The sequence below is a fragment of the Thalia democratica genome, chromosome 1 (assembly GCF_965202585.1).
Source record: "Thalia democratica chromosome 1, ktThaDemo2.hap1.1, whole genome shotgun sequence".
NCBI lineage: Eukaryota > Metazoa > Chordata > Thaliacea > Salpida > Salpidae > Thalia > Thalia democratica.
In genome coordinates this window covers 79,244,165-79,271,700 of record NC_139165.1, presented here as the reverse complement: position 1 = coordinate 79,271,700, position 27,536 = coordinate 79,244,165, and the positions used below count along the sequence as shown (strand labels likewise).

Genomic DNA, 27,536 nt, shown 5'->3' with positions numbered 1-27,536 from the left:
TCATAACTATGTATAGCTTTTCAATCCTTTTTTTAATGCTTATACCTGGTTTAGTGAGTTTGATACAGTTTAAAAAGACTCAATATAAAAAAACAAGACTGATGCGTTGTAGAGATTTTTAAACATATTCTTAAAAATAAATTTACTACTTTTAGAAGTAAAAAACTCAAAAAATGCCTACTATTTTAGAACCATTAAACGGCAGACTTTTCTAGTCAAAAAGTACTTGGAGTTTATCACAGCTTGTAGTTGTATAACGTTGACTTTCGCTACTGTGTTTGCTTTTAACGTGACCTTGTTTAAACGGTGATTATGTCGTAAACGTTCCCACATATCAAACAAACCTAACCGAATCGACGTCATAGAAAAAAAAAACGAGTTTATTGGTCAAGTTCTTATGATTAATTAAAGTGATGAGCTTACTTTTAAACTAAAAAAAAGTAAAATTTAGTAACATATGAATATTCTATTGCACCTAATTATACATACTAAATTAATTAAAAGTCATATTTTTAGTAAATTCGTTGTACTTTATAAAGTAATTTACAATAAAAGCAGTAAAACTTTGCTTTGAAAAAAAGTTTTTATAATTAAACAAGATTGTTTACAAAATTTAGGCCATGATATAATAACTGACAGTTTTACTTTAACAATTTTGAGTTTTGTCAAGTTTCTTTGACATTAAAAGAAAGTATGAAAACTATTTATCTAAACTTTTGGTTGTTATCGAAAACAGAGTAATTTATTTTGCAGCTTTAGTTTTATAATTCAAGCCTAGGCCAGTGTACATAAATAAGAAAAAGTTAAATGCTTGTGTAATGCACTGTACTTTTAACACCAAATTTGGTTATGAAAGTCAAAACTAAAAGCACCTGAAAAAACTTTTTTTGTAAAAAAGCACGTGAAAAACTTTAACATCAAAAACTTAAAGAAAAACCTCATTAGAGACCAAAACAAAACCATTAAAACTCAAAGAATGTTTTGCTTCGGCCAGGCATGATCGAACTGTTTCGAAACATTATGTGTTTTGTGTATTTGCATTTTTTCTCTTCTCTATCGCACAGGTTTCCTTTGCCCGAGTTTGCGAGTTACACTTCAAATGCTCCGGCGTTGAGTTGTCTTCCGTGCGCGGATTATTTTGTTGATAAAAATGCTTTTTTGCGCACAAAAGCTTGAAACAAACCAGATACAGGCGTTTTGTAGTCAAGTTTATTAGGGATATCTATTTATAGGCAGTTGCATATAATAGAGTGTATGTTTTGTTGTTTTTAATAACCAAGTAGTTGTTTATGTAGTTATCTAACTTTATGTGTAACTTTAATAAAGACTAAAGAAATGCAGTTATTTTAACATCAAGAAAAATTTTATAGTTAAAGGAATTGTTAATAAACTAATAAATACATTTACTGAGTTTTAGTTTGTTTACAAATAGAAAAAAAAATTAAAAAGCTTATTTATAGAGCAACGTAAAATATTGAAGTTTAAAAACAGTTGATTACAACATCATAATTATTGAACATTAAACTTTGAATTCTAGACATAGTACTTTGTTATTTAGCTTTTCTTCATCTTTGTTTAGTTTAGTTTTTCAAATGTATTCAAAAAGAAAGCGACTATGAAAAAGTTTTGATTTATGTTTTTTTCTTTTTTTTTGATAAAAAGTAAAATTTTTGTTAAAAAAAGTTTATTTTTACACCCTTATTAAATTTTTAAAAGGTTAACATCAGAAACTTATACTTTCGAAAATTTATAAACAATAAAGACGTTTTTCGTTCAAATATTATTTAAATGTTTGAGAATTTTTTTATTTTTTTATTATAACTAAGTTAATATTTATTTTAATCTGTATTTATATAAAAATTTAAATTTTAAGTTTAATAGTGTTTTCGCATAAACTGTTTTAGCTTCTATTGAAATTGAATTTGAACGAAACAGTTTACTTTATTAAATAAAAATATCGGTAACTAATATGAAGTTTGAAATAAACAACAATGTAAGCGAACACCACAAAGTCGATGAGGTCGTGCCTCCCACCCAACCTCATCGTAGGAAGTCCATCATATTTTCCACCCAATCCTCCCACAACATTCTGCAAAAAAGCCCCGCAGAAACTTTCCCGCCAAAGTTAATCAAAAACGGCTTGACCAATTTGGCTTTTGAAAAAGAAGGCAATTTCGACGATGACAGCGATTATTACGACACCGTGACGTCGTTCAGCTCAATAGCAACCACCATGACGGAATGCAGCGACGAGGGTTACCATGGCAGCGGTGGTGGGTACGACTTCGACGTGGTCCTGGAAGAAATAGGAGGGATGGGAAAGTACCAGATGTTGCTGATTGTGCTGGTGTACGCTATCACTATACCTGCTGGTTTGTTTTATGATTTTATTTTAAAATAAAAAAACTTGAAGTTTTTCCTGCTGTTTTTTTTAATATTGTATTAAGTTCAAAAGACTTAATTTTTTATATGCAAAAAAAAAGAAATTTTTTTCTAGTATTCAACTTTTCCGCTACATAAACAAAAAACTTAATTTTATTTTAGGAGTACTTCACAATGCACCAATATTCTTAGCAGCACGCCCTCCGTTTAGGTTAGCTAGTTGCATTTATTAAACAGCTGGACTTCGTTTTTTATTAAAGTTTGTATAGTTTCACTTAAAACTGTCTTCTTACCGCTTCAAATTGTTTTGTTTAACTTTTAATTTTGTACTAAACTTTTAGCATTTAGTAGTTGTGTATAGCTTTAACATCAGAAGTTTTGTATCAAGGTATTTGAAAAAACTGTTTTAAGGTTAAAAAAAATACCTATTTTATTTACTGTAAAAAGTTTAAAATGGTTGAATAATAAAAGATGCAGTCTTGGTGAATTAGACGAAATCAAAAAATTTAACCTGACTGAACAGCAATTAAAAGAATTATTTATACCTATGAACAAGCATACCCATGTAAGTTTATTATATGTGTTTTTATGTTTGTTTTTTTTTTCAATACAATTTTAAAGTATCAATCACTACTAACTTTTATCCAATGTTAGGAATACGACCAATGCAAAAGGTACGACTATAATTTATCAGCTTGTAACGATGGAAGTTTAGATTGCATTGCTAATAAAACTACTAAAACAATAAGTTGCGATCAGGGGTATTGGTATGACACTTCTGTTTACGAAGATACTTTAGTTACAGAGGTTTGATTCTTGCTTAGTATTTTAATTTAAGAAGTACTTTATTTTACGTAAAAGTCTGAATAAAACTTCATCGTAGAAATATATCAACACAAAATTTTGCTACAGCTGCGTTTATACACTAAATTAAACTTAAAACTTTAACTTATGCATATTTTTTAGCTCAAACATTTCAAAGTTGTTTTATCTACAAAGTAAATCAAATTAAAAATCAATAAATTTTAACATACAAAACTAAAACAACAACAACTATTTGCAGTTCGACTTGGTGTGCGGGGAAACAATATTGGGAGCTGTTGTCACTTCATCGTTTTTCCTTGGTGTCTTTATAAGTTCGCTGTTCTCTGATGAAAAACTTTTTAGGTTAGATTACTTTTTTTAAATAGCTTTGTTTAGATAACTTGATAAAAAACAAAAACTAAAATAAAAGTTTTCTATCAAAGTTTAAGTTTTAAACTTTTTAAACTATTTTAAGTTAAAGTCTTTAAAAATTAGTGATATTAATCAGATTAAAAAAACTATTTGTACCTGATAATATCTTTTATTTCGAATTTCAGCCTAATTCAAGGTTGTCTAAAAACATTTATTTATTGATACAATAATTTTACACTTGTTTTTTCAGGTATGGAAGGATACCAGTAATGCTGCTCACAGTGGTTGGAATATCTGCACTTGGTGTCGCATCCGCGTTCGTAAGTAACTACATCGGATTCGCTATACTCAGATTTCTGATTGGCGTTTTCTTGCAAATCGGTTATTACACCTGCACTGTTTACGGTTAGTTTTTACTAAAAATGAATTGAAACACTTATTTTATCAAAGTTAGAGAATATTACCTTATAAAAAACATGTATATGTCTTACGTTTTCATATCGCTAACTAGCGAAAAGTAATATACCATAAAGTTTAATCTTAATCAGTGTTTAAAAATTTTCGTTTTTAAGAATATGAAAACTTTAAAACCTACAAAACAAAAAATAATGCACAGTTTTAAGAAATAAGTAACAAAACAAACCATTAAGTTCCTGCCCAGGCGTTACAACATTTATTTTATATGTTTTCTTGCGTTTATAGCTTGTTTTAATGATATAACAATTATCAAACATAACAATCAATGACTTTTTAACAACAGTAAATAATTTCCTCCAACACAGTATACGACATAACTTCAGTTCGATGGCGTGACTGCATTGGTTCGTTCGTGCAATTAGTATTCGCCAGAACTCTGATTGGTTACGTGTGCTTGTCAGGGTTCGCCTTCGTGTGGCGGGAATGGCGCCACCTACAGTTCTTCATCTCGTTCGTGCCTTTTCCCTTCATCGCGTTGTGGTTCTTCATTCCCGAGTCGCCGAGGTCAGTTACGTTTAATATATATGCATAGTTGTCATTACGGGCCCAAACACGGAGCCAAATAGTATTTGTTTTGATTATTGTACATGTGATAAATCTAAAAATACACCAAACTTGTTCTAAAGTTAATTATGGTTAATAAGTGGAATAATACTAATCTATAACGGTAATATTACTACTTACCTCAAGCACTTAAAATTGCTTTTATTCAGATAGTATGATAAATTTTTCATATAATAATTTTTAAATGTATTCAAGAAATAACTTATTTTTCTTAATTTCCATTAGTGTCATTTTGAAAACCACAACAAGTTTTAAACTTTTGTTTGTATTTAGTTTCATTTAAAAAATATCGTTTAACTGAAATACTTTTGTATCTAAACTTAAAGAAGAAGTTTTTTCAAGCGATGTTTTAAGAAAATAAACAACTAAAAAAAGTTATTATAGAATATAACTTTTTTAAAAAACAAAAGTACACTTTATTTTATTTCAATTTCTATTTGTACATGCTTAACAGTATAACACTGTTTTTTATTACTTTAAGTCAATGCAAAATAAAACAGTTAAGGGCTTTATCGTTAATATTATGGTTATAAAACTTCTTTATATAAAAAAAAGTATAAACTTTCAAACAAAACCCAAAGAACCGTAAAAACTTTCACTCAAAGCTTATAATTTTTTAAACAAACAGTCTCAATGTGCATCAAACTTTAGTAAGATTATGCATAAGACTTGTGACAAGAAAATTTAATACGTTCACTAGCAAATAAGTGAAAATAAATAAATAAAAAGTTCTTTGAACTGTTCTACAATACCATATGCATTCAAAATTTATTGCGACTATAATAGTTAAGGATATTCATAAAATACTTTAATAACAATATTTATAGTAAACATTATTCACGTGCCGTTCTATCTGTTTCAATTAACGATTATATTGCAAGTTGTTTGCTGAGAAGCTTATTACGCTCAATAAACATCGAATCGATAAAATCGTTAATTTGAAGCACATTGTTATTGCAGGAAATACAAAATTTCCGTATAAAAACAGTTTATAATTTTTCCTGACGAGTATTTACGTCAGAATCATTGGTTTAAATATAGGTTTGGTCTTCAAGCTGGTGATAATATCTGACAATTTTATCTTATTTTTTCTAAAACTAATTCAGCTTTTTCTACTTTGAACAGTTGCAAATTTATTTTTATTATAGCTGTATGATTTTACAGTTTTTTAAATTCAATCAATTCATAACTTACTTTACTGACATTGCGATAAAAAGTAGTAAAAACTCCGTTTATAAGAAAAGGATGTGTTTTGTCTTAATTTGATATAAAGTGATATTTAATTCAATAAATTTCGATTGATTGAACTTCAGTAAGACTGTCTTTCAATAAAACTTCTTTTTTTAAATGTTGACTTTTTACTGATTCCAGCTCTTTAAAAGTAAACTATTTTCTAATTAACAATTATATATACGCTGTACTTCGGTTGTTTTCTAAACTTTGATAGAGCTGAACAAAAATTAAAATAAACTTAAAACTCTATCTGATATTACTGTTAGCCAACTCAACTGCTAGTTTATTATTTATAAAAGGTAACTTTATTAAAACAGTAAAACACAATCTTATAAAACATTCTGTTTCTAATATCTACTAAAGTCTTACAAAATTAGTGTTAATGTTGATTAAATACAAACAAAATAAGAACAACAAAATTCTACAGTAGGCTTTTAGCAAGTTTAAAGGTATGTATATTCCGCAAATTATGTCAAATTTACGAAATACAAAAAAAAACTTTATTTGTTCAAAACCTTTACATTTTAGCATTTTCTAATTAACAAGAAAACTCAAAAGTAATATTTAAGTCGTGTTGTTTTAATTTAAAACGACATTTAGTAAACATATTAAAAACACATTTATAAGTATTATATTTAGCAGCAGTAGAAGCCCGACACCATAAACTAAGAATAATACTACTATTGCTTAAGTTAAATTTAAGTTTATTTGTTTTAATTTTAACATTAATAAATGTAAATTTAAAAGTATAATTAAAAAGTTAGATAAAAAAGTAGATACAAATTCTGTTTGTCAGCTCATTTTAGGTATCTCCGTTAATTTACTGGTTAATTTCGCTATCAATATTATCAGAAAACATCCATGCTTAAGCACATAACATCAAACTAAACATTATTTTGTTTAAACAAAATACCTTACGACTGTTTACAGTAAACTAAATCGCGTGCTTCCGATTAAATCAGCCAATAATCAATTAAAAATCTTATAATTATAACACCTGATTCGATTATTAATTTATCGCCAAAAGTCTAATCGCTTTATAAGCATTGCTATCGTATAAATATTGCAAATATTTTATCTAGTTTCTAAACTAACTGTGAAACATAGAAGCTAGTTCTTATTTTGTATAACTTACAGTTTGCTTTATTTTTACTTAAAGTTTAACAAGTGTAATACTTCATACTATTTTACTTAATTTTAATGTTGATTAAGATGATTTTAGACAATATTCTTTTTTATTAAACTAATTTTCGTTTTTAAATAATTTTTACATTATTCTTATTAAGTTTTTCAGGTTAAAAAGATAGGGAACAGTATGTCTTTTACCATGGGATATAACTCTTTTTATTTTGTTTTTTTATATTAAAAAGTTAAAAAATATATAATTTTTTTATTACACTTTTTCAAAGATGATTGATAAATTTTTGGAGAAAAACTTTGAAATTAAAACAATTTTAAGAGTATTTTTAATTGTTTTTGTCTTAATTTTTCAGCATTTTTACCTTTTGACATTTTTTTTTTGCTTAAAATATTTGTTTATTTCTATTATAGAAGTAAATATTAAAGTTAAAATAAAAACAATAGTAAAACATAACATCCTTTGTTATAGGGATGACATTAATAATAAAAAAACATTATAAAAACAACATGTTCATTTTTCAACATGAAGTTTTAAAATAGTCAGTAATTTTAATTGAAAAAAGAGTTTGAATGAAACAAGTAATAAATTCAATGAAAAAAGACAAATCAATTTTCGTAAACTCAGTTTTAACAATTCAAACTCGTTTAGCTGCAAATATAAAAAAGATAGCAGTCACGTACAATTTGTAAATTTATTTGTTTAGCTGTCTTATGATTTATAAACTAACACTTTATTGACTTGATGTAAACAGAACGCTTCATGTGAAGTTTTCTACTGCGATAAACTGTGCTTGTTTAATGTTTTTCTTTGTTGTTTCATTAACTTTGATTGATTTTAAATGTGTCGAACTAGAAACTTAGTTGTTATTATCAATAAGGACGATAGTAGTCTAGTTTCTCTCTAAAACAACGAAAAAAGCTATTTTAAGATACATTTATTTGTAAACAAGTTTTAAACAAGTCTCCTATGATTTTTTATACGCATATTTAGTCTGTATAAAACAACTATTTGTTGTGTTTGTACTTTTAAAGTGTTTTGGTTTTTGTGTTGAATATAATCTTTGCTGTTTTTGTATTAGATTTATTTATTGTGTTGTACGTACTTGACATTAAAGAGGGTAATAATAAAACTTTATACGACATGGTAAATATTGTTATAATGACATCCATAACTTTTTTTGAATTATTATAAATTGGTTTTGTAACGAATATTTTAAATATTGACAGTTTACATACAGTTAAACTTTTTTTAGTCCTAAAACTTCCTTTTGGCAACCTCAAAACGAATCCCAGCATTTAATCGTCATTTTTCTTTAAACGAATATTTTTTGAAATTAAAAAAAAACAATCTCATTTGTTATTGAAAGTATTTTTTAGACTGTAATCAAAACTAAACAAGAATAAACGATGAGTAAAAGTTATGTTGGAGCAAATTGGTTTATGTAACTCAATTGCACTTTATTCTTGTCGAAATATTGCGTATGTATTAAAATTGTTTTCAAAAATAAATTTTAAATCGATTATAAATTTTCTTGACAATTTTTCAATCTAAAACTTTTAAAACATTTAGTAAAATACAGAGCTACAAAATTTGTAAAATTTGTTTGAAAATATTATTTTTTAAGCTTTGGAATACCTGATGGAACTTTGAGCTCTAGCTTTTGATTGTTTTGTGTACAAAATGCGCAAAAAGCACTTCTGTAAAATTATCTAAATGTGTTTTTGGATTCAACACGTTACATTAATGTAGGTGTGAGAGTTATTTTTAAACAAAAAATTATTGGAAAGTACCAAGTGAAGTTAATTTAAACAAAGCTGAAAGTGCTATTTCCACAAAACATTCAAAATACTGAGATTGTTCATACTTTTTTAATTGAATGTTTTTCTTTATACATGATTAACAGTTATATAAGGGCATTTGGTAAACAAAAGTCACTATTTTATGTAATAATCAAAAAAATACGTAAAACATTAAATAGTATTTACTTATTTTTACGTAACTCAAAAATTATTATTGACCTATGAAACATATAGACGTGACCTGTGTTTAAAAGATTTTTTAAATCAATTTTGTTACGATGATGAATAACTTAATGTTATTTTGTCTTAAGAGTAAAAACAATAATCCAAAACAAACTAACTAATTGAGAGAATGTTTTAACAAAACTTTTAAGAATTTTATACTTAAATGACAGCTGGTTTATTTGTTTGAAAGTTTCATGTTATATAAATAATCAAAAATACAACTATTTGCAACTATTTTTTTAAGTAGATTTTGGAGTAAATGTTTAACATATAAAACATTTACGTTAACTTTTATTTTGTTTTTTGTGTTGCTAAGCTGTTGTTATAAACACTAAGTAAAATGTTTATTAAAATTCATAAATATAAACAAATAAACTTAAGTATTACGTAAATGTGTACTTATTGCGGCAATAAAATTGTATTTACTTTTCACTTAGCTACAAGAGTTAACAAACAAAAGCTTGAACTCAGAAGCGATTAACATTTAACATTTAACATTTATTGTTTACCTAACAAATACTTTGGAATTTCATAACATTTCGTTGTCTTATTATGTCTAGTTTTAAATTAAAAGTAAATTCTCAAAATTTTTGTAATTGTATGAAAATTTGTAAAGCACTACGAAACATTTTATTATTTTATATTTGTATTGTATGATTTGTTGCTTTAAACTTTTTCGTTTTATTTTTTTTTTATTTTCAAAAACTTAAAGTTTGCAAACAAAAATTTTGACAAAATTTAGGTATCGAAATTTTCTATGAATTAAAAATCTTTTTTTTTCTATAATTTTTTCTATGATTTTTTAAAATTATGTTTCTTAGTGAGTTTTTTAAGCTAAAAATAATAAGATTCAAAATAAATGCATCTTCCTTTTTGCACTAGATAATATTTATAAACCAGAAGTTTATGTCATTTTTAGCATTAATTTAATAAAGCTTCCAGCTTATTTCTCACCTTTTAATATTTTTAAGGTAAATCATCAATAAGTTGACATAAACTATTCAGATAAAATAAGCAAAAACATTTTTTTTTCTTTTATAAACTAATACTCTACTTTTAGATGGCTTTTTGACCACGGAAAAAATTCGGAAGCGAAAAAGATTTGTGAAAGGATGATAAAACGAAATGGGAAGGTTTTTTCAGATGATCTTTGGGAAAAAGCTAAAATAAAAGACAAATTCAATTATGCTTTGGTAATTTTAGTTTTAACTTTTAAAACATAAAGTTAATAAGAAATCGGGTTATAAAATTATTTATAAATGTATAGAATATTCTTTAAAATCAAACACTTTTATATATTTACTTAAGATGCATACAGTTACAGGTTTATGAAAGTTTTTCTTTAAATTTTGGAGAAAACTGGTTTAAGTTCTTGAGTATATGGATATGCTAGTACGGTTTTCAAAATAATTTAAAAATATTTTTCTTAAGATTAACTTAAAGTTCATAAATCGCTAAATTAATAGTTATAACTGAATCCATAAACAGGATGATAACGAAGTGAAAGAATCAAACTCAATCAAGGACTTGTTCAAACATCGTAAAATGAGACTAATCACTTACAATATATCAGTTTGCTGGTTTGTAAATTCTATGGTTTACTTTGGTCTATCTATGAACGCTAGCTCGTTATCTGGTAAGTTTTGAATTATTAAACGTTTTGTTCTTATTAGTTTTCGTTTTTTTTTTGTTTTTTTTTGTTTTTGTTGTTTGACATTGTACTGTAGATTTTTAAATTTGAAATTTTACACTTAACAATTTGGTTTAAATAGGTGGAAATTTTTTTTTATACTAACGACTTTTAAAAATAAATAGATAAACATTTTGAAACTTAATATTATTCTTTTTATGGATTTATTATTTCTATCAAATTTATATTTTAATTAGAGTATTATGTTAACCAAATAGTAGGTAAACTTATCGGAGTAGTAAACTTAGATATACTTTAGTATCAGCTTAATTTTATATAATGTATATATATCTTGTTTGATATAAGTTTTATAAAATAATTTAACAACAACAGTTGCTTTTCTAAAAATTTAACTTTGTAACTTTAACAGGTTAGTAAAATAATAAAGTTCTTGATTATACTAATTTCTACAGGCAGCGACTTTTTGAACAACGCATTGAACGCTTTAGTCGAATTTCCAGCTTACGGATTTATTGTTCTTTCTAGAAGAAAAGTTCAAAGAAAAACAATTTTGTGCACTTGCATGATTGTGGCCGGAGTTTGCTGTCTTGCCTCGACACTTGTCAAAATAGTGTTTTATGAATCTATACGTTAGTTTAATCAGTTTTGTTAAAAAAAAAACTCAACTGTTTAATACACCTACTGGTAAAGGTACTAATTTGGTAAACTTTTGTTTACAATCAAAAACTTTAGAGAAGTAAGTTTTGAAATTGTAAGTTAAGAATTTTTAAGAAGTAAATTAATAATTTGTGATCATAAAAAAGCTTTACTATTAAATAATTCTACGAAAAATTTTTTTATACGCTTTGCCAATTTTTACACTTAAGAAATATTAGTTTGATATAACTGTGCAAAAAAAAGAGAAAAAATTATATACATTCAACAGTGAAAGAAGACATTGTCACTGCTTTCGTTTTGTTCGGAAAAATGTTCATTTCAGCGTCATTTGCAATAATTTCCAGTTTTACAGCCGAAATATACCCGACTACAGTGAGGTTTATTTTGTTTATTTGATCAGCTGTATATAATAAAATAAACATGTGTTACATTCGTCAGGTGAGATTAAGCAAATAAACATTTGTATTAAAAAGGAAAACAATAAGCATAAAATTTATACCACCATTTTCTCTTGTGAAAAATATAATTAATAAAGTTTAATGGCACACACAAAAAAAATATTTATATTAATTATTTTGGTAAAATAATGATAAATAACTTAACTTTGATTTTAAACAATAAGTTTTTTTTGTCGATAAATGTTATCAATTTTACTGTTTTTTGAGGTTAACTAATTATAAGCTAAAACTTTATTTGTGAAAAACAACTGTACAACATTCAGGAGTAAAGCAGTGAGATTTGGAGCAAGCTGTGGAAGAATTGGAAGTGTAATTGCCCCATTTGTAATTTGCTTCCAATACGCCCTTCCCTACATTACCACAGTTAGTAAAAATCCTGATTTATAAAGTTATGTTTTTTAAATAATGTTCTTTTTTAAGCGATCTTGTTTTATTGAAGTTTAATACATTAGAAGTATTATCTTGGCGAAAAAGTGCACAAAGTACAGTTTTGTATCAATATTACGATAAAGCTTAGATGCATATCTGGTTTAATCTATATATTTTTTCGTAGTTTTTTTCAAGGAGTAATACAAATTCACTTTTAGGTTGTATTCGGAACATTAGCGGTTTTTGCTGGAGTATTGGCAATTTGGTTTCCTGAAACGTTGGGCAAGAAAATGCCGGATTCCACAGAAGACGCTGAAAAGTTTTACAATGGAGAGAAAGAGTTTGTTACATTACTGATTATAATTTATATCTTAGTTTTACAACTAATGTTATCTATAATTTTTAAAGTCTAACATTTCTTTTATCTGCACCTAGAAATTGTTTTAGTATTTTTTTTTCAGCTATAATAATATATATACACAAGATTTTTGATTATAAAAGGATTGTAAAAAAATTTTTAATACTTAAACAAAAATATTATAACCAATCAATACTTACAGGCTTGAGTCTTACTGCGATGAAGAAAAATCAGACGGATTTTGGGCGACTCGTTTTTAACACAGTTATATATACTTATACAATTTAGCTTCTTATAACTTCATAATAGACGTTTGCGCAGTTAAAACTGCTTAACTGTAAAAATTTAAAAAGTTTACAATACTTTATAAACTACACTGATACTATGATAAAGTATTCTAACTTCTATAATTTAGCTTTCTTTAAAAACTAAAATTTTACCAGTGTTCACTTTTGTTAAACTTGTTTAATTATTCATCATTTAAAAATTTTCATCAAAGTATCAAATTTGTTCTATGAACTTTATAATAAATATTAAAATTATAACAATTTATTTATAATTTTTCTAATTTCTTATGTTAGGTAATTTGTGCTTTTTTAATATTTTTTTTTTTCTCAAAACGACAAAAACTTGTTAATGTCATACAATTAAAATACTTTAAATGATTTTTTTATATAAATACAAAATTAAATAACTTTCAAAATATTTTTTAAAACAAAAACTATTAATTATTAAAAGTTTTGCACATTTATTTATATGAATCTGCTAATCAACACTTAACAATAACACTGTTTCTTGTTTGGAGTTCAAAATAGTTTTAAAGATTTATGTTGCACTTTAGAATGACTTAGCATGTTTTTTGAACAAGTTTCTTTTTTAGTTTTTTTAATCTGAGATTTATTCTAAATTTTCGAAACTATCTTTCATCCGTCTTTCTCTAACTTCTAGTTTTGTGTTTACATTTAAGTAGTTTTAGAAATAAAGATCAATCATTGGAAATTTCTTTTCGTTGTTGTAAATATAAGTTAGTATTTTTGGTTTCAATAAAAAATTATACAAACGATTGTATTAACAAGTAAGAAAGATAGATTTATGCTTAAAGGTTTAATTTAATATATTGTTGTGATTAAAATTATATTTCGAAACAAAATTTGCTAACAATGTTAAGAGCGTTATCGTTAATATTATTGTAAGTATAAAACTTGTTTATATTGAAAAAAAAGTATTAGTATTTAAATAAAGCTTTGTTGAAGTAAAACTTTTTTTTAATATTTAAACATAACCCAAACAGCCGTAAAAAACTTCATTCAAAACTTATAATTTTTCAAACAAACAGTTTCAATGTGAATCAAACTTTAGTAAGATTATGCATAAGACTTGTAGCAAGAATATTTAATACACACACTAGCAAACAAGAGAGATGAATAAGTATAAAGTTCTTGGAACTTTTCCTTAATACCATATTCATCGAAATTAATCGCGACTATAATAGTTAAGGATAATTTAAATAACTTTGATAACAATATTTACAGTAAACATTATTCACGTGCTGTTCTATCTGTTTCAATTAACGATTATATTGCAAGTTGTTTACTCAGAAGCTTATTACGCTCAATAAACATCGAATCGATAAAATCGTTAATTTGAAGCACATTGTTATTGCAGGAAATACACAATTCCCGTATAAAAACAGTATACAATTTTTCCTGACGAGTATTTACGTCAGAATCATTGGTTTAAATATAGGATTGGTCTTTATTTAGTGATGTTATCTATCAAATTTTTCTATTTTTTTTTGAACTAATATCGATTTTCTACTTTAAAAAATTGCAAACCTATTTTTATTACAGCTGTATAATTTTACATTTTTTTAAATTCAATCAATTAACAACTTACTTCAATCATTACAATAAAAAGTAGTAAAAACTCCGTTTTTAAGAAAGGATGTGTTTTGTCTTAATTTGATATAAAGTGATATTTAATTCAATAAGTTTCGATCGATTGAACTTCAGTAAGACCTTTTTTCAATAAAACTTTTTTTTTTTAATTTCTAATGTTGACTTTTGACTGCTTTCAAGCTCTTTAAAAGTAAAACTAGTTTCTAATTAACAATTATATATACTTTGTATTCCGGTTTTTTCTAATCTTTGATAGAGCTGAACAAAAATTAAAACAAACTTATAACTCTATCTGAAATTACTGTTAGCCAACTTGACTGCAGGTTTATTATTTATAAAAGGTAACTTTATTAAAACTGTTATACATAATCTTATAAAATATTCTGTTTCTTATATCTACTAAAGTTTTATAAAGTCAGTGTTAATTTTGCTTAAGTACAAACAAAGTATGAACAACAAAAGTCTACAGTAGGCTTTTAGTAAGTTAAAAGATATGTATATTCCGCAAAATATGTCAAATTTACGAAATACAAAAAAAACTTTATTTGTTCAAAACCTTTACCTTTTAGCAGTTTCTAATTAACAAGAAAACTCAAAAGTAATATTTGAGTTGTGTTGTTTTAACTTGTAACAACTTTTAGTAAACATAAAAAATTACATTATAAAGTATCATATTAGCAGCAGTAGAACCCAACTAACACTAACTAAGAATAATTTTACTATGTTAATGTTGAATTTAAGGTTTTTTATTTTATTTTTAGCACTTGTTAATATTCGATTAAACGTATAAACATAAAATTAGATAAACAAAATAAATAAAAGTTCTGTTTGCCAGCTCATTTTTTGTATCGCTATTAATTTACTGCTGAATTTCGTGATCAATAATATCAGAAAACATCCATGCTTAACCATAAAACATCAAACTAAATATTATTTGTTTTAAAAACTTAAATAAGCTTCTTTAAACAACATATACCTTACGACTGTTTACAGTTAATTAAATCGCGTGCTTCTGATTAAATCAGCTAATAATCAAGTAAATCTTATAATTATAACACCTGACTCGATTATTAATTAATCACAAAAAGTCTAATCGCTTTTTAAACACTGCTAACGTACTAATATTGCAAATATTTTACTTTTTTTCTATATTAATCTGTGAAACACTGAAACTAGTTCTCATTTTGTAAGACTTTTAGATTCGATTTTTTTTACTTATAATTTTTTTAATGTAATACTTTGTACTATTATACTTTTATATAATGTTGATTAAGATGATTTTAGACAAGATGCATTTTTGTTAAATTGATTTTTGTATTTTAATAGATTTTACAGTATTGTTATCAAGTTTGTCATGTTTGAAAGAAAGTGAACAGTATGTATTTTACTCTGGGATATGATTCTTTTTTCAGTTTTTAAATACGAAAAAAAAAATGCTTTTTTTAATATTTTTTTACACTTTGTACTATATAATAATTTATTTTTAGGTAGAAATAAAACTCAAGAGTTTATCTATGATGGCTTTTACGGTTTTAAAAACAACATGGTTCACTTGAATTATATAAATTTTTAATATTTAAAGCTGAAATAAAAGCAGAAAATAAAACAATTCATCGTTTATTATGGTAATAACAATAACTTTAAAATAGAAGAGAAAACATTGTATAAACAACATGCTCATTTTTCAACATGAAGTTTTAAAATATACAGTAACTTTAATTTTTGTATACATTTGAAAAAAAAAATATCATAACAAAAAACTACTTAATTTTTTTCTAATCCAGTTTGAAAAACTCAAACTCATTTAGCAGCGAATATAAACAAAACAATTGTCACGTACGAATAGCAAATTTATTTGTTTAGCTGCCTTATGATTCATAAACTAACACTTTATCGATTTGATATAAATAGAACGCCGCATGTAAAACTTTCGTATGCCACAAGCCGTGCTTGTCAAAAAGGTTTTCTTTGTGTTTGTTTGATGACTTTGTATTGATTTTAAATATGTCGAACTTAAACTTTAGTTTTTATTATCAATAAGGACGATAATAGTCTAGTTTCGCTGTATAAAAACGAAACAAGCTACTTTAAGATCTATATATTCGTAAACAAGTCTCCTATGATTTTTTTACACGTTTACACGTATACTTAGTCTGTATTAAACATTATTTGTTGTATTTGTACTTTTAAAGTGTATTGGTTTTTTTGTGTTGAATATGAACTTATGCTGTTTTTGTATTGGATTTATTTATTGTGTTGTGCGTACTTGACATTTAAGAGGATAATAATTAAAAATTTTACGACATAGTAAATATCGTTATAATTACATATATAACTTTAAATTGTAAATTGATTTTGTAACGAGTATTTAAAAAATTTATAGTTTACATATAAGACAGACTTTTCTTTCGGCCATAAAATTTACTTTATCTACATCAACACAATTCCAGCTTATAAAATACTTTACATAAATCTCAATTGTTAAAATAAAAAGGTTTTTTAGACTTTAATTAAAATTAAATTAAAATACACGATGAGTAAAAGTTTTGTTAGAGCAAACTGGTTTATGTAACTCGAGTGCACTTTAACTTTTATTTTGAAATACGACATATGTATTAAAACTCTTTTCAATAATAAATTTTCAGTCAGTTATATATTTTCTTGACAATTTATCATTTTAAACCTTTTAAAACATTTAGTAAAATACAGAGCTACAAAAGTTGTAAATTTTTTTTGAAAAAATAAGTTATGAAACTTTAAGCTCTAGCATTTGATGGTTTTGTGTAAAAAATGCGTGAAAAAGCATTTCTCTTAAATTATCTAAATGTTTTTTTTGGAATCAACACGTTACATTAATATAGGCGTTAGAGTTATTTTTAAACTACAAATTGTTGGAAAGTACCAAGTGAAGTTAATTAAAACAAAGCTGAAAGTGTTATTTACATAAAACATTCAATCACTGAAAATAATTCACTGTTTTTTTTTTTTCTAAAGAATGTTTTTCTTTATTCATAAGTAATAGTTATATAAAAGCATTTGGTAAACAAAAGTCTAAATTTTATGTAACAATCGAAAAAAATACGTAAATCATTAAAAAGTGTTTAATTTTAATATCCTGTTTTACGTATTTTAAAGATTTTAGTGACCTATAAAATATATAGACGTGACCTACATTTAAAATTTTTCTTAAATCATTTGTTACAAAATGACTTACTTAATGTAATCTTGACATTAAAAGTACGAAAGAGAATCCAAAAAGTACTAACTAAATTGAGAAAATGTTTTAACAAAGATGGTAAAACATTTATACCTAAATACAGCTGGTTTTATTTATCTGAGAGTTTTTATATTTTAGAAAAATTATGCCAAAACATAAAGATAATCAAAAATATAAATATATGCAATATTTTTAAAGCAATGTTTTTGAAGTTACTTTTTGAGTAAATGTTTATCATATAAAACATTTTTAATAACTTGTATTTTGTATTTTATGTTGCTAATCTGTTGTTATAAACACTAACCGAAATGTTTATTAAAAATTATAAATAAATAAATTAAAAAAAATTCATTCTTACGTAAATGTGTACTTATTGCAGCAATAAAATTGTATTTACTTTTCACTTAACTACAATAGTTAACAAACAAAAGCTTGAATTCAGAAGTCATTAACATTTGATCACTTTCTCTATGTTTTAGGCGTTTTATTGTTTACCTATTTAAATACTTCGGAATTTCATAACAATTCGTTGTCTTGTTATGTCTAGTTTTAAATTAAAAGAAAATTCTTAAAACTTCTGTAATTGTATGAAAATTTATTAAACATTACGAAACATTTTATAATTTTTTATTTGTTTTAAATGATTTGTTGCGTTACATTTGTTCGTTTTTTTTTACAGTTTAAACCATATTTATTTTTCTACTTCTATTTACGTAACTTTGAAACACGTAAACTCTGTAAACAAACGATGTAAATCTACGCAAATGATTAAAATTTATTATTACTGAAAATTTTTTAAAGATAATTATTCACTTTACTGTTTTTTTGACAAGATTTAGGTATAGACTTTTTTAAAAAGACAAAAATATCTTTTTCCATAGTTTTTTTTTAAGTTATGTTGCTTAAAAAAGTTTATTAAGCTTGAAATAATTAGATTGGAAATAAAGACACCTTCATTTTTGTTAATATTGTTAATAATTTAGCTTTAAAGTTTTGAATCGATGTAAACAAAGCGAACTCTACAGCCTGAAATCAATATTGATTGAGGAAGAGCGACCTAATTTAAATACGCAAATAGCATTAAATGGAAAAGCAAAATTATTAACAATCTATTAATAAACATACCTTTACTTTAGTTTTACTTGTTAAATCTCTAAATTTTGTAATTATTTGAATTTATTCATACGTCATAATTTGAAGTTATTTTTTAAGCTGATCACTATCCAAAATTTTTTCAAATTTCATTTAACATTTATCACTTGAGAATGAAACTCGTTTAGCTTTGAAAAGCTTTGTGTAATAAAAAAATATACAACAAAATGAATAATCTATTAATAATAAGTTGCAAATGGTACATAATAAGGTATATATATTTTGTTTGATAAAAACTTAACAAAACACTTAAACAACAGCAATTTTATTTTTAAAACTGCGTTTTAAACACTATGACTTTAATAAACTAATAAAATAAAGTTCTTGATTATACTAATTTCTACAGGCAGTGACTTTTTGAACAACGCATTGAACGCTTTAGTCGAATTTCCAGCTTACGGATTTATTGTTCTTTCTAGAAGAAAAGTTCAAAGGAAAACAATTTTGTGGACTTGCATGATTGTGGCCGGAGTTTGCTGTCTTGCCTCGACACTTGTCAAAATAGTGTTTTATAAATCTATATTTAAGTTTAATTAGTTTTGTTGTAAAAAGACTCAACTGTTTAATACACCTAATGGTAAAGGTACTACTTTAGTAAACTTTTGTTTACAATCATAAACTTTAGAGAAGTAAGTTCTGATATTGTAAGTTAAGAACTTTTAAGAAGTTAATTAATAATTAGTAATCATAAAAAAGCTTTACTATTAAATAATTCTAAGAAAAATTTTTTTGTACACTTTGCCAACTTTTACACTTAAAAAATATTAGTTTAATATAACTGTGCAAAAGTAAGATAAAAATTTTATTTATATTCAACAGTAAAAGAAGACATTGTGACTGCTTTCGTTTTGTTCGGAAAAATGTCTATTTCTGCGTCATTTGCAATAATTTCCAGTTTTACAGCCGAAATATACCCGACTACAGTGAGGTTTATCTTGTTTATTTGATCAGCTGCATATAATAAAAATATTTTACATCAGTCAGGAGAGATTAAGTAAATAAACATCTGTAGTAACAAAAGAAAACAATAAGCATAAAATTTATACCACCATTTTCTCTTGTAAAAAATATAATTAATAAAGTTTAATGGCAAACACAAAAAAAAAATGTTATATTAATTAAATTGGTAAGATAAAAATAAATAATATAACTTTGATTTTAAACAACAAGCAACGATAAATGTTATCAATTTTACTGTTTTTTGAGGTTAACTAATTATAAGCTAAAACTTGTAGTTGTAAAAAAACAACTGTACAACGTTCAGGAGTAAAGCAGTGAGATTTGGAGCAAGCTGTGGAAGAATTGGAAGTATAATTGCCCCATTCGTAATTTGCTTCCAATACGCCCTTCCCTACATTACCACAGTTAGTAAAAAACCTGTTTTATGAAGTTATGTTTTTTGAGTAATGTTTTTTTTTCAAGCGATTTTGTTTTATTGAAGTTTACATTAGAAGTATCACCTTGGCGAAAAAGTGCACAAAGTACAGTTTTGTATCAATATTACGATAAAGCTTAGATGCATCTCTGGTTCAATCTATATATCTTTTTCGTATTTTTTTAAGGAGTAATACAAATTCACTTATAGGTTGTATTCGGAACGCTAGCGGTTTTTGCTGGAGTATTGGCAATTTGGTTTCCTGAAACGTTGGGCAAGAAAATGCCGGATTCTACAGAAGACGCTGTTCTATGAACTTTATAAAAAATATTAAGAATATGACAATTTATAAATAATTTTTCTAGTTTCTTATGTTAGGCAATTTGTGCTTTTTTAATATTTTTGTTTTCTCAAAACGACAAAAACTTGTTAATGTCATACAATTAAAATACTTTGAATGAAATTTTATATATAATCAAAGTACAAAATAAATAACTTTTGAAGTATTTTTACAACAAAAACTATTAATTATTAAAGTTTTGCACATTTATTTATATGATTTTGCTATTCAGCACTTAACAATAACACTGTTTCTTGTTTGGAGTTCAAAATAGTTTTACAGATTTATGTTGCACTTTACAATGACTTAGCATGTTTTTTGAACAAGTTTCTTTTTTAGTTTTTTTTAATCTGAGATTTATTCTAAATTTTCGAAACTATCTTTCATCCGTCTTTCTCTAACTTCTAGTTTTGTGTTTATATTTAAGTAGTTTTAGAAATAAAGATCAATCATTGGAAATTTCTTGCGTTGTTGTAAATATAACTTAGTATTTTTGGTTTCAATAAAAAATTATACAAACGATTGTATTAACAAGTAAGAAAGATAGATTTATGCTTAAAGTTTTAATTTGATATATTGTTGTGATTAAAATTATATTTCGAAACAAAATTTGCTAAAAATGTTAAGAGCGTTATCGTTAATATTATTGTTAGTATAAAACTTGTTTATATTGAAAAAAAGTATTGGTATTTAAATAAAGCTATGTTGAAGTAAAACTTTTTTTTAATATATAAACATAACCCAAACAGCCGTAAAAAACTTCATTCAAAACTTACAATTTTTCAAACAAACAGTTTCAATGTGAATCAAACTTTAGTAAAAACATGCATAAGACTTGTAGCAAGAATGTTTAATACACACACTAGCAAACAAGAAAGATAAATAAGTATAAAGTTCTTGGAACTTTTCCTTAATACCATATGCATTGAAATTAATCGCGACTATTATAGTTAAGTATAATTTTAATAACTTTGATAACAATATTTATAGTAAACATTATTTACTTGCTATTCTATCTATTTCAATTAACGATCATACTGCAAGTTGTTTAATCAGAAGCTTATTACGCTCATTAAACACCGAATCGATAAAATCGTTAATTTGAAGCACATTGTTATTGCAGGAAAAACAAAATTTCCGTATAAAAACAGTTTATAAATTTCCTGACGAGTATTTACGTCAGAATCATTGGTTTAAATATAGGTTTGGTCTTTTAGCAAGGGATAATATCTAACAAATTTTTCTTATTTTTCTAAAACTAATTCAGCTTTTTCTACTTTGAACAATTGCAAATCTATTTTTATTACAGATGTATAATTTTACAGTTTTTTTAAATTTAATCAATTAATAACTTACTTTAATGACAGTGCGATAAAAAAAAAGTAAAAACTTCGTTGCTAAGAAAAGGATGTGTTTTGTCTTAATTTGATAAAAAGTGATATTTAATTCAATAAATTTCAATCGATTAAACTTCAGTAAGACTGTTTTTCAATAAAACTTTTTTTTTTCTGTTTACTTTTGGCTGCTTTCCAGCTCTTTAAAAGTAAAACTATTTTCTAATTAACAATTATATATACGCTGTACTTCGGTTTTTTTCTAAACTATGATAGAGCTGAACAAAAATTAAAACAAACTTATAACTCTACCTGATATTACTGTTAGCCAACTTAACTGCTAGTTTATTATTTATTAAATGTAATTTTATTAAATCAATTAAACACATTCTTATAAAAAATTCTGTTTTTTTATATCTACTAAAGTCTTACAAAACTAGTGTTAATTTTGATTAAAGTACAAATAAAATATGAACAACAAAAGTCTACAGTAGGCTTTTAGCAAGTATGAATTTATGTATATTCCGTAAAATATGTCAAATTTACGAAATACTTAAGTCAATAAAACCTTTATTTGTTCAAAACCTTTACATTTTGGCAAGTTTTAGTTAACAAGAAAACTTAAAAGCAATATTTAAGTTGTTTTGTTTTAACTTAAAACGACTTTTAGCAAACATATTAAAAAAACAATAAAAAGTATTATATTTACCAGCAGTAGGAGCCCGACACCATAAATAACAATAATATTACTATCGTTGAAGTTAAATTAAAGATTTTTTATTTTAATTTTAACACTAATAAATGTAAATTTAAAAGTATAATTACAAAGTTAGATAAAATAAATACAAATTATGTTTGTCAGCTCATTTTTGGTATCGCCATTAATTTACTGCTGAATTTCGTTATCAATATTATCAGAAAACATCCATGCTAAAGTTTAGAATATCGAGCTAAATATTATTTTGTTAGTAAAAACCAAAATAATCTACTTTAAATCACTTACAAATACCTTACGACTGTTTACAGTAAACTAAATCGCATGCTTCCGAATAAATCAGCCAATAATCAAGTAAATCTTATAATCATAACACCTGACTCGATTATTAATTTAAAAAAAGTCTAATCGCATTATAAGCATTGCTATCGTATAAATATTGAAAATATTTTATCTAGTTTCTAAATTAACGGTGAAATATAGAAGCTAGTTCTCATTTTGTATAACTTACAGTTTGCTTTATTTTTACTTAATGTTTTTAAAATGTAATACTTCATACTATTTTACATAAATTCAATGTTTATTAATATGAGTTTAGACAAGATTCTTTTTTGATAAACTAGTTTTCGTTTTTAAATTAATTTTACATTATTCTTATTTAGTTTTTCAGGTTAAAAATAAAGTGAACAGTATGTCTTTTGCCATGGGATATAACTTTTTTTTTTAAGTGTTATATATAAAAAAATCAAACATGTTTTTTAGTTTCTTATTACACTTTCTACAAGATGATTAATTAATATTTGCTGAATAATTTTGAAATAAAAACAACTTTAATAATGTTTTAAATTTGTATTTGTTTTAAGTTTTCAAGATTTTTACCTTTTGACTTTTTTTTGCTTAAAATATTTGTTTAATTCTATTCCAGAAGTTTTTAAAACTAAAGTTAAAACGAATACAACAAGTAAAGCAAATCATCTTTTGATATGGTAATATAAATAATTTTAAAACAAAAGATAAAACTTATTATAAACAACAAGTTCATTTTTCAACATAAAGTTTTAAAATGCACAGTAACTTTAATTAAAAACTACGATTGAGAATAACAACTTTTCAATTTGTAAAAAAAGACAAATCAATTTTCGTAAACTCAGTTTTAACAATTCTAACTCGTTTAGCTGCAAATATTAAAAAGATAGCAGTCAAATACGAATTGAAAATTTATTTGTTTAGCTGCCTTATGATTTATAAACTAACACTTTATCGACTTGATATAAATAGAACGCCGCATGTAAAGCTTTCATATGCCACAAGCCGTGCTTGTCAAAATGCTTTTCTTTGTTTGTTTCATTAACTTTGTATTGATTTCAAATGTGTCGAACTTAAACTTTAGTTTTTATAATCAATAAGGACAATATTAGTCCAGTTTCGCTACAAAACAACAAATAAAGCTATTTTAAGATACATATATTCGTAACCAAATCGTAAACAAGTCTCTTATGACTTTTATACGCATATTTAGTCTGTATTAAACATTATTTGTTGTATTTGTACTTTTAAAGTGTTTTTGTATTGAATATGAACTTTTGCTGTTTTTGTATCGGATTTATTTATTGTGTTGTGCGTACTTGACATAAAAGAGGGTAATAATAAAACTTTATACGACATGGTAAATATTGTTATAATTACATCCATAACTTTAATTGTATTATTGTAAATTGGTTTTGTAACGAATATTTTAAAGATTGACAGTTTACATAAACTTTTTAGTCATAAAATTTCCTTTTGGCCACCTGAATATAAATTCCAGCTTTTAATGATTTTTATTTTAAAGCAAGTATTTTTAGAAAAAACAAAAAGTAAACTCATTTTTGTTGGAAAGTATTTTTAAGACTGTAATTAATATTAAACTAAAATACCCGATGAGTAAAAGTTTTGATGGAACAAACTGGTTTATGTAACTCAAGTGCACTTTAACTTTTATTTTGAAATACGACATATGTATTAAAACTCTTTTCAATAATAAATTTTCAATCAGTTCAAATTGTCTAGACAATTTTTTTTTCCAAAACCTTTAAAACATTTAATAAAATACAAAACTACAAAAGTTGTAAAACTAATTTGAAAACATTATTTTTTAAGCTTTGAAACACTTGATGAAACTTTAAACTCTGGCTTTTAATGGTTTGGTGTAAAAAATGCACGAAAAAGCAATTCTATTAAATATCTATACGGGTTTTTGGAATCAACACGTTACATTAATGTAGGCGTGAGACTTAAATAATTGGAAAGTACCAAGTGAAGTTAATTAAAGCAAAGTTGAAAGCTATTTCCACAAAACATTCAAAATACTGAGATTGTTCAGACTTTTTTTAATGAATGTTTTCCTTGATACATGATAAACAGTTATATAAGGGCATTTGGTAAACAAAAGTCACTATTTTATGTAATAGTCGAAAAAATACGTAAAACATTAAATAGTGTTTATCTTTTTTACGTAACTTAAAAGATATTATTGACCTATGAAACATATAGACGTGACCTGTATTTAAATAAATTTTTTTATTCAATTTTGTTACGATGATGACTTACTTCTAATTAACTAATTACTTAGTCTTAAGAGTAAAAACAATAATCCATAACAAACTAACTTATTGAGAAAATGTTAAAGAATTTTATACTTAAATGACAGCTGGTTTATTTGTCTGAAAGCTTTCATGTTATACTAATAATCAAAAATATAACTATTTGCAACTATTTTTAAAGTAGATTTTATAGTAAGATATAAAACATTTACGATAACTTGTATTATGTTTTTTTATGTTGCTAAGCTGTTGTTATAAACACTAAGTGAAATATTTATTATAAATGGTAAATATAAATAAACTTAACTATTACTTAAATGTGTACTTATTGCGGCAAGAAAACTGTATTTGCTTTTCTCTTAGCTACAAGAGTTAACAAACAAAAACTTGAATTCAGAAGTCATTAACATTTAATAACTTTCTCTATGTTTTAGGCGTTTTATTGTTTACCTATTCAAATACTTTGGAATTTCATAATTTTTTTTTTGTCCTATTACGTCTAGCTTTAATTAAAAAATATATTCTCAAAATTTTTGTTATTGTTTGAAAATATGTAAAGTATTACGAAACACTTTATTATTTTACATTCGTTTAGAATAATTTGCTGCTTTACAATTGTTCGTTTTATTTAGTAAAGTTTGAAGCATACTTAATTAGTTCTTTATATTTACGTAACTTTAAAACTATGAAAACGAACAATTTAAATCTATGCGAATCATTAAAATTCGTAAAAAACTCAGTAATAATAAAAGTTTTACTCTAAATAGTTATACATTTACACTGTTTTTTCACAATTTTAGGTATCGAAATTTTCTATTAAATAAAAAAAAAAATTCTATTATTTTATCTATGATTTTTTAAATTATGTTTCTTAGTAAGTTTCTTAAGCTACAAATAATAAGATTTAAAATAAATACATCTTCCTTTTTCCACTAGATAATAGTTATAAACCTGAAGTTTTTGTCATTTTTAGCATTAATTTAATAAAGCTTTTAGCTTATTTCTCACCATTTAATATTTTTAAGGTAAATCATCAATAAGTTAATATAAACTATTCAGATAATATTTGCAAAAACAATGTTTTTTTGTTTTATAAACTATTACTCTATTTTTAGATGGCTTTTTGACCACGGAAAGAATTCAGAAGCGAAAAAGATTTGTGAAAGGATGATAAAAAGAAATGGGAAGGTATTTTCAGATGATCTTTGGGAAAAAGCTAAAATAAAAGACGAATTTAATTATGCTCTGGTAATTTTAGTTTCAACTTTTAAAAAATAAAGTTAATAAAAATCAATAGTCAAAATTATTTATAATTGTACAGAATATTCTTTAAAATCAAACACTTTTGTATGTTTGCTTAAGATGCATACAGTTACAAGTTTATGTAAGTTTTTTTTTAACTTTGAACAAAACTGTTTTAACTTCTTGAGCATATGGATATGCTAGTACGGTTTTTAATATTATTTGAAAATAGTTTTTTAAAAGCTAACTTAAAGTTCATAAATCACTAAAATAATAGTTATAGCTAGAATGAAAAAAACAGGATGATAATGAAGTAAAAGAATCAAACTCAATCAAGGATTTGTTCAAGCATCGTAAAATGAGACTGATCACTTATAACATATCAATTTGTTGGTTTGTAAATTCCATGGTTTACTTTGGTCTATCTATGAACGCTAGCTCTTTATCTGGTAAGTTTTTAATTAATAATCGTTTTGTGTTATTAGTTTTCGTTTTATTTTTTGTTTTCTTTTGTTTTTGTTGTTTGACATTGGAAGGTAGATTTTTAAATTTAAAATTTTACACTTAAAAATTTAGTTTAAATAGGTGGAAAATAATTTTTTATACTAACGACTTTTAAAAATAAATAGATAATTATGAAACATTTTAAAATTTAATTTTATTTTTTTTATCGATTTATTATTTTTATCTTTTTTATACTTTAATAAGAGTATTATGTTAACCAAACTTAGATAGTAGTAGTAGTAAACTTAGATATACTTTAGTATCAGCTTAATTTTATACAATGTTTATATATCTTGTTTGATGTAAGTTTTATAAAACACTTAAACAACAACAATTCTTATTCACTATATTAAACTTTAGAACTTTAACATATTAATAAAATAATAAGTTCTTGCTGTTTCTAACTTCTACAGGCAGTGACTTTTTGAACAACGCATTGAACGCTTTAGTCGAATTTCCAGCTTACGGATTTATTGTTCTTTCTAGAAGAAAAGTTCAAAGAAAAACAATTTTGTGCACTTGCATGATTGTTGCCGGAGTTTGCTGTCTTGCCTCGACACTTGTCAAGATAGTGTTCTATGAATCTATATGTGAGTTTGAATTAATTATTTAATAAGCACAACTGTTGTGCAAAAACACTTATAAGGTTAGATTACGATCTTTGTCAAAGCTATCGTATAAAGATTT

At 24.8% G+C, this 27,536-nt stretch overlaps 1 protein-coding gene across 1 annotated transcript; it reads left to right on the top strand.

Annotated features, from left to right (window-relative positions):
• Window positions 1-1,939: 1,939 nt before the first annotated feature.
• LOC145833053 (organic cation transporter protein-like) lies at window positions 1,940-13,105 on the top strand. Its single transcript, XM_082940256.1, has 14 exons — window positions 1,940-2,372; window positions 2,545-2,593; window positions 2,854-2,947; window positions 3,037-3,189; window positions 3,446-3,549; window positions 3,809-3,963; window positions 4,341-4,539; window positions 10,058-10,190; window positions 10,486-10,633; window positions 11,101-11,277; window positions 11,574-11,682; window positions 12,027-12,126; window positions 12,351-12,472; window positions 12,693-13,105. Exons 1-14 carry the CDS (start codon window positions 1,970-1,972, stop codon window positions 12,748-12,750), a joined length of 2,004 nt encoding a protein of 667 aa, XP_082796382.1. The 5' UTR covers window positions 1,940-1,969; the 3' UTR covers window positions 12,751-13,105.
• The last annotated feature ends 14,431 nt before the right edge of the window (window positions 13,106-27,536 follow it).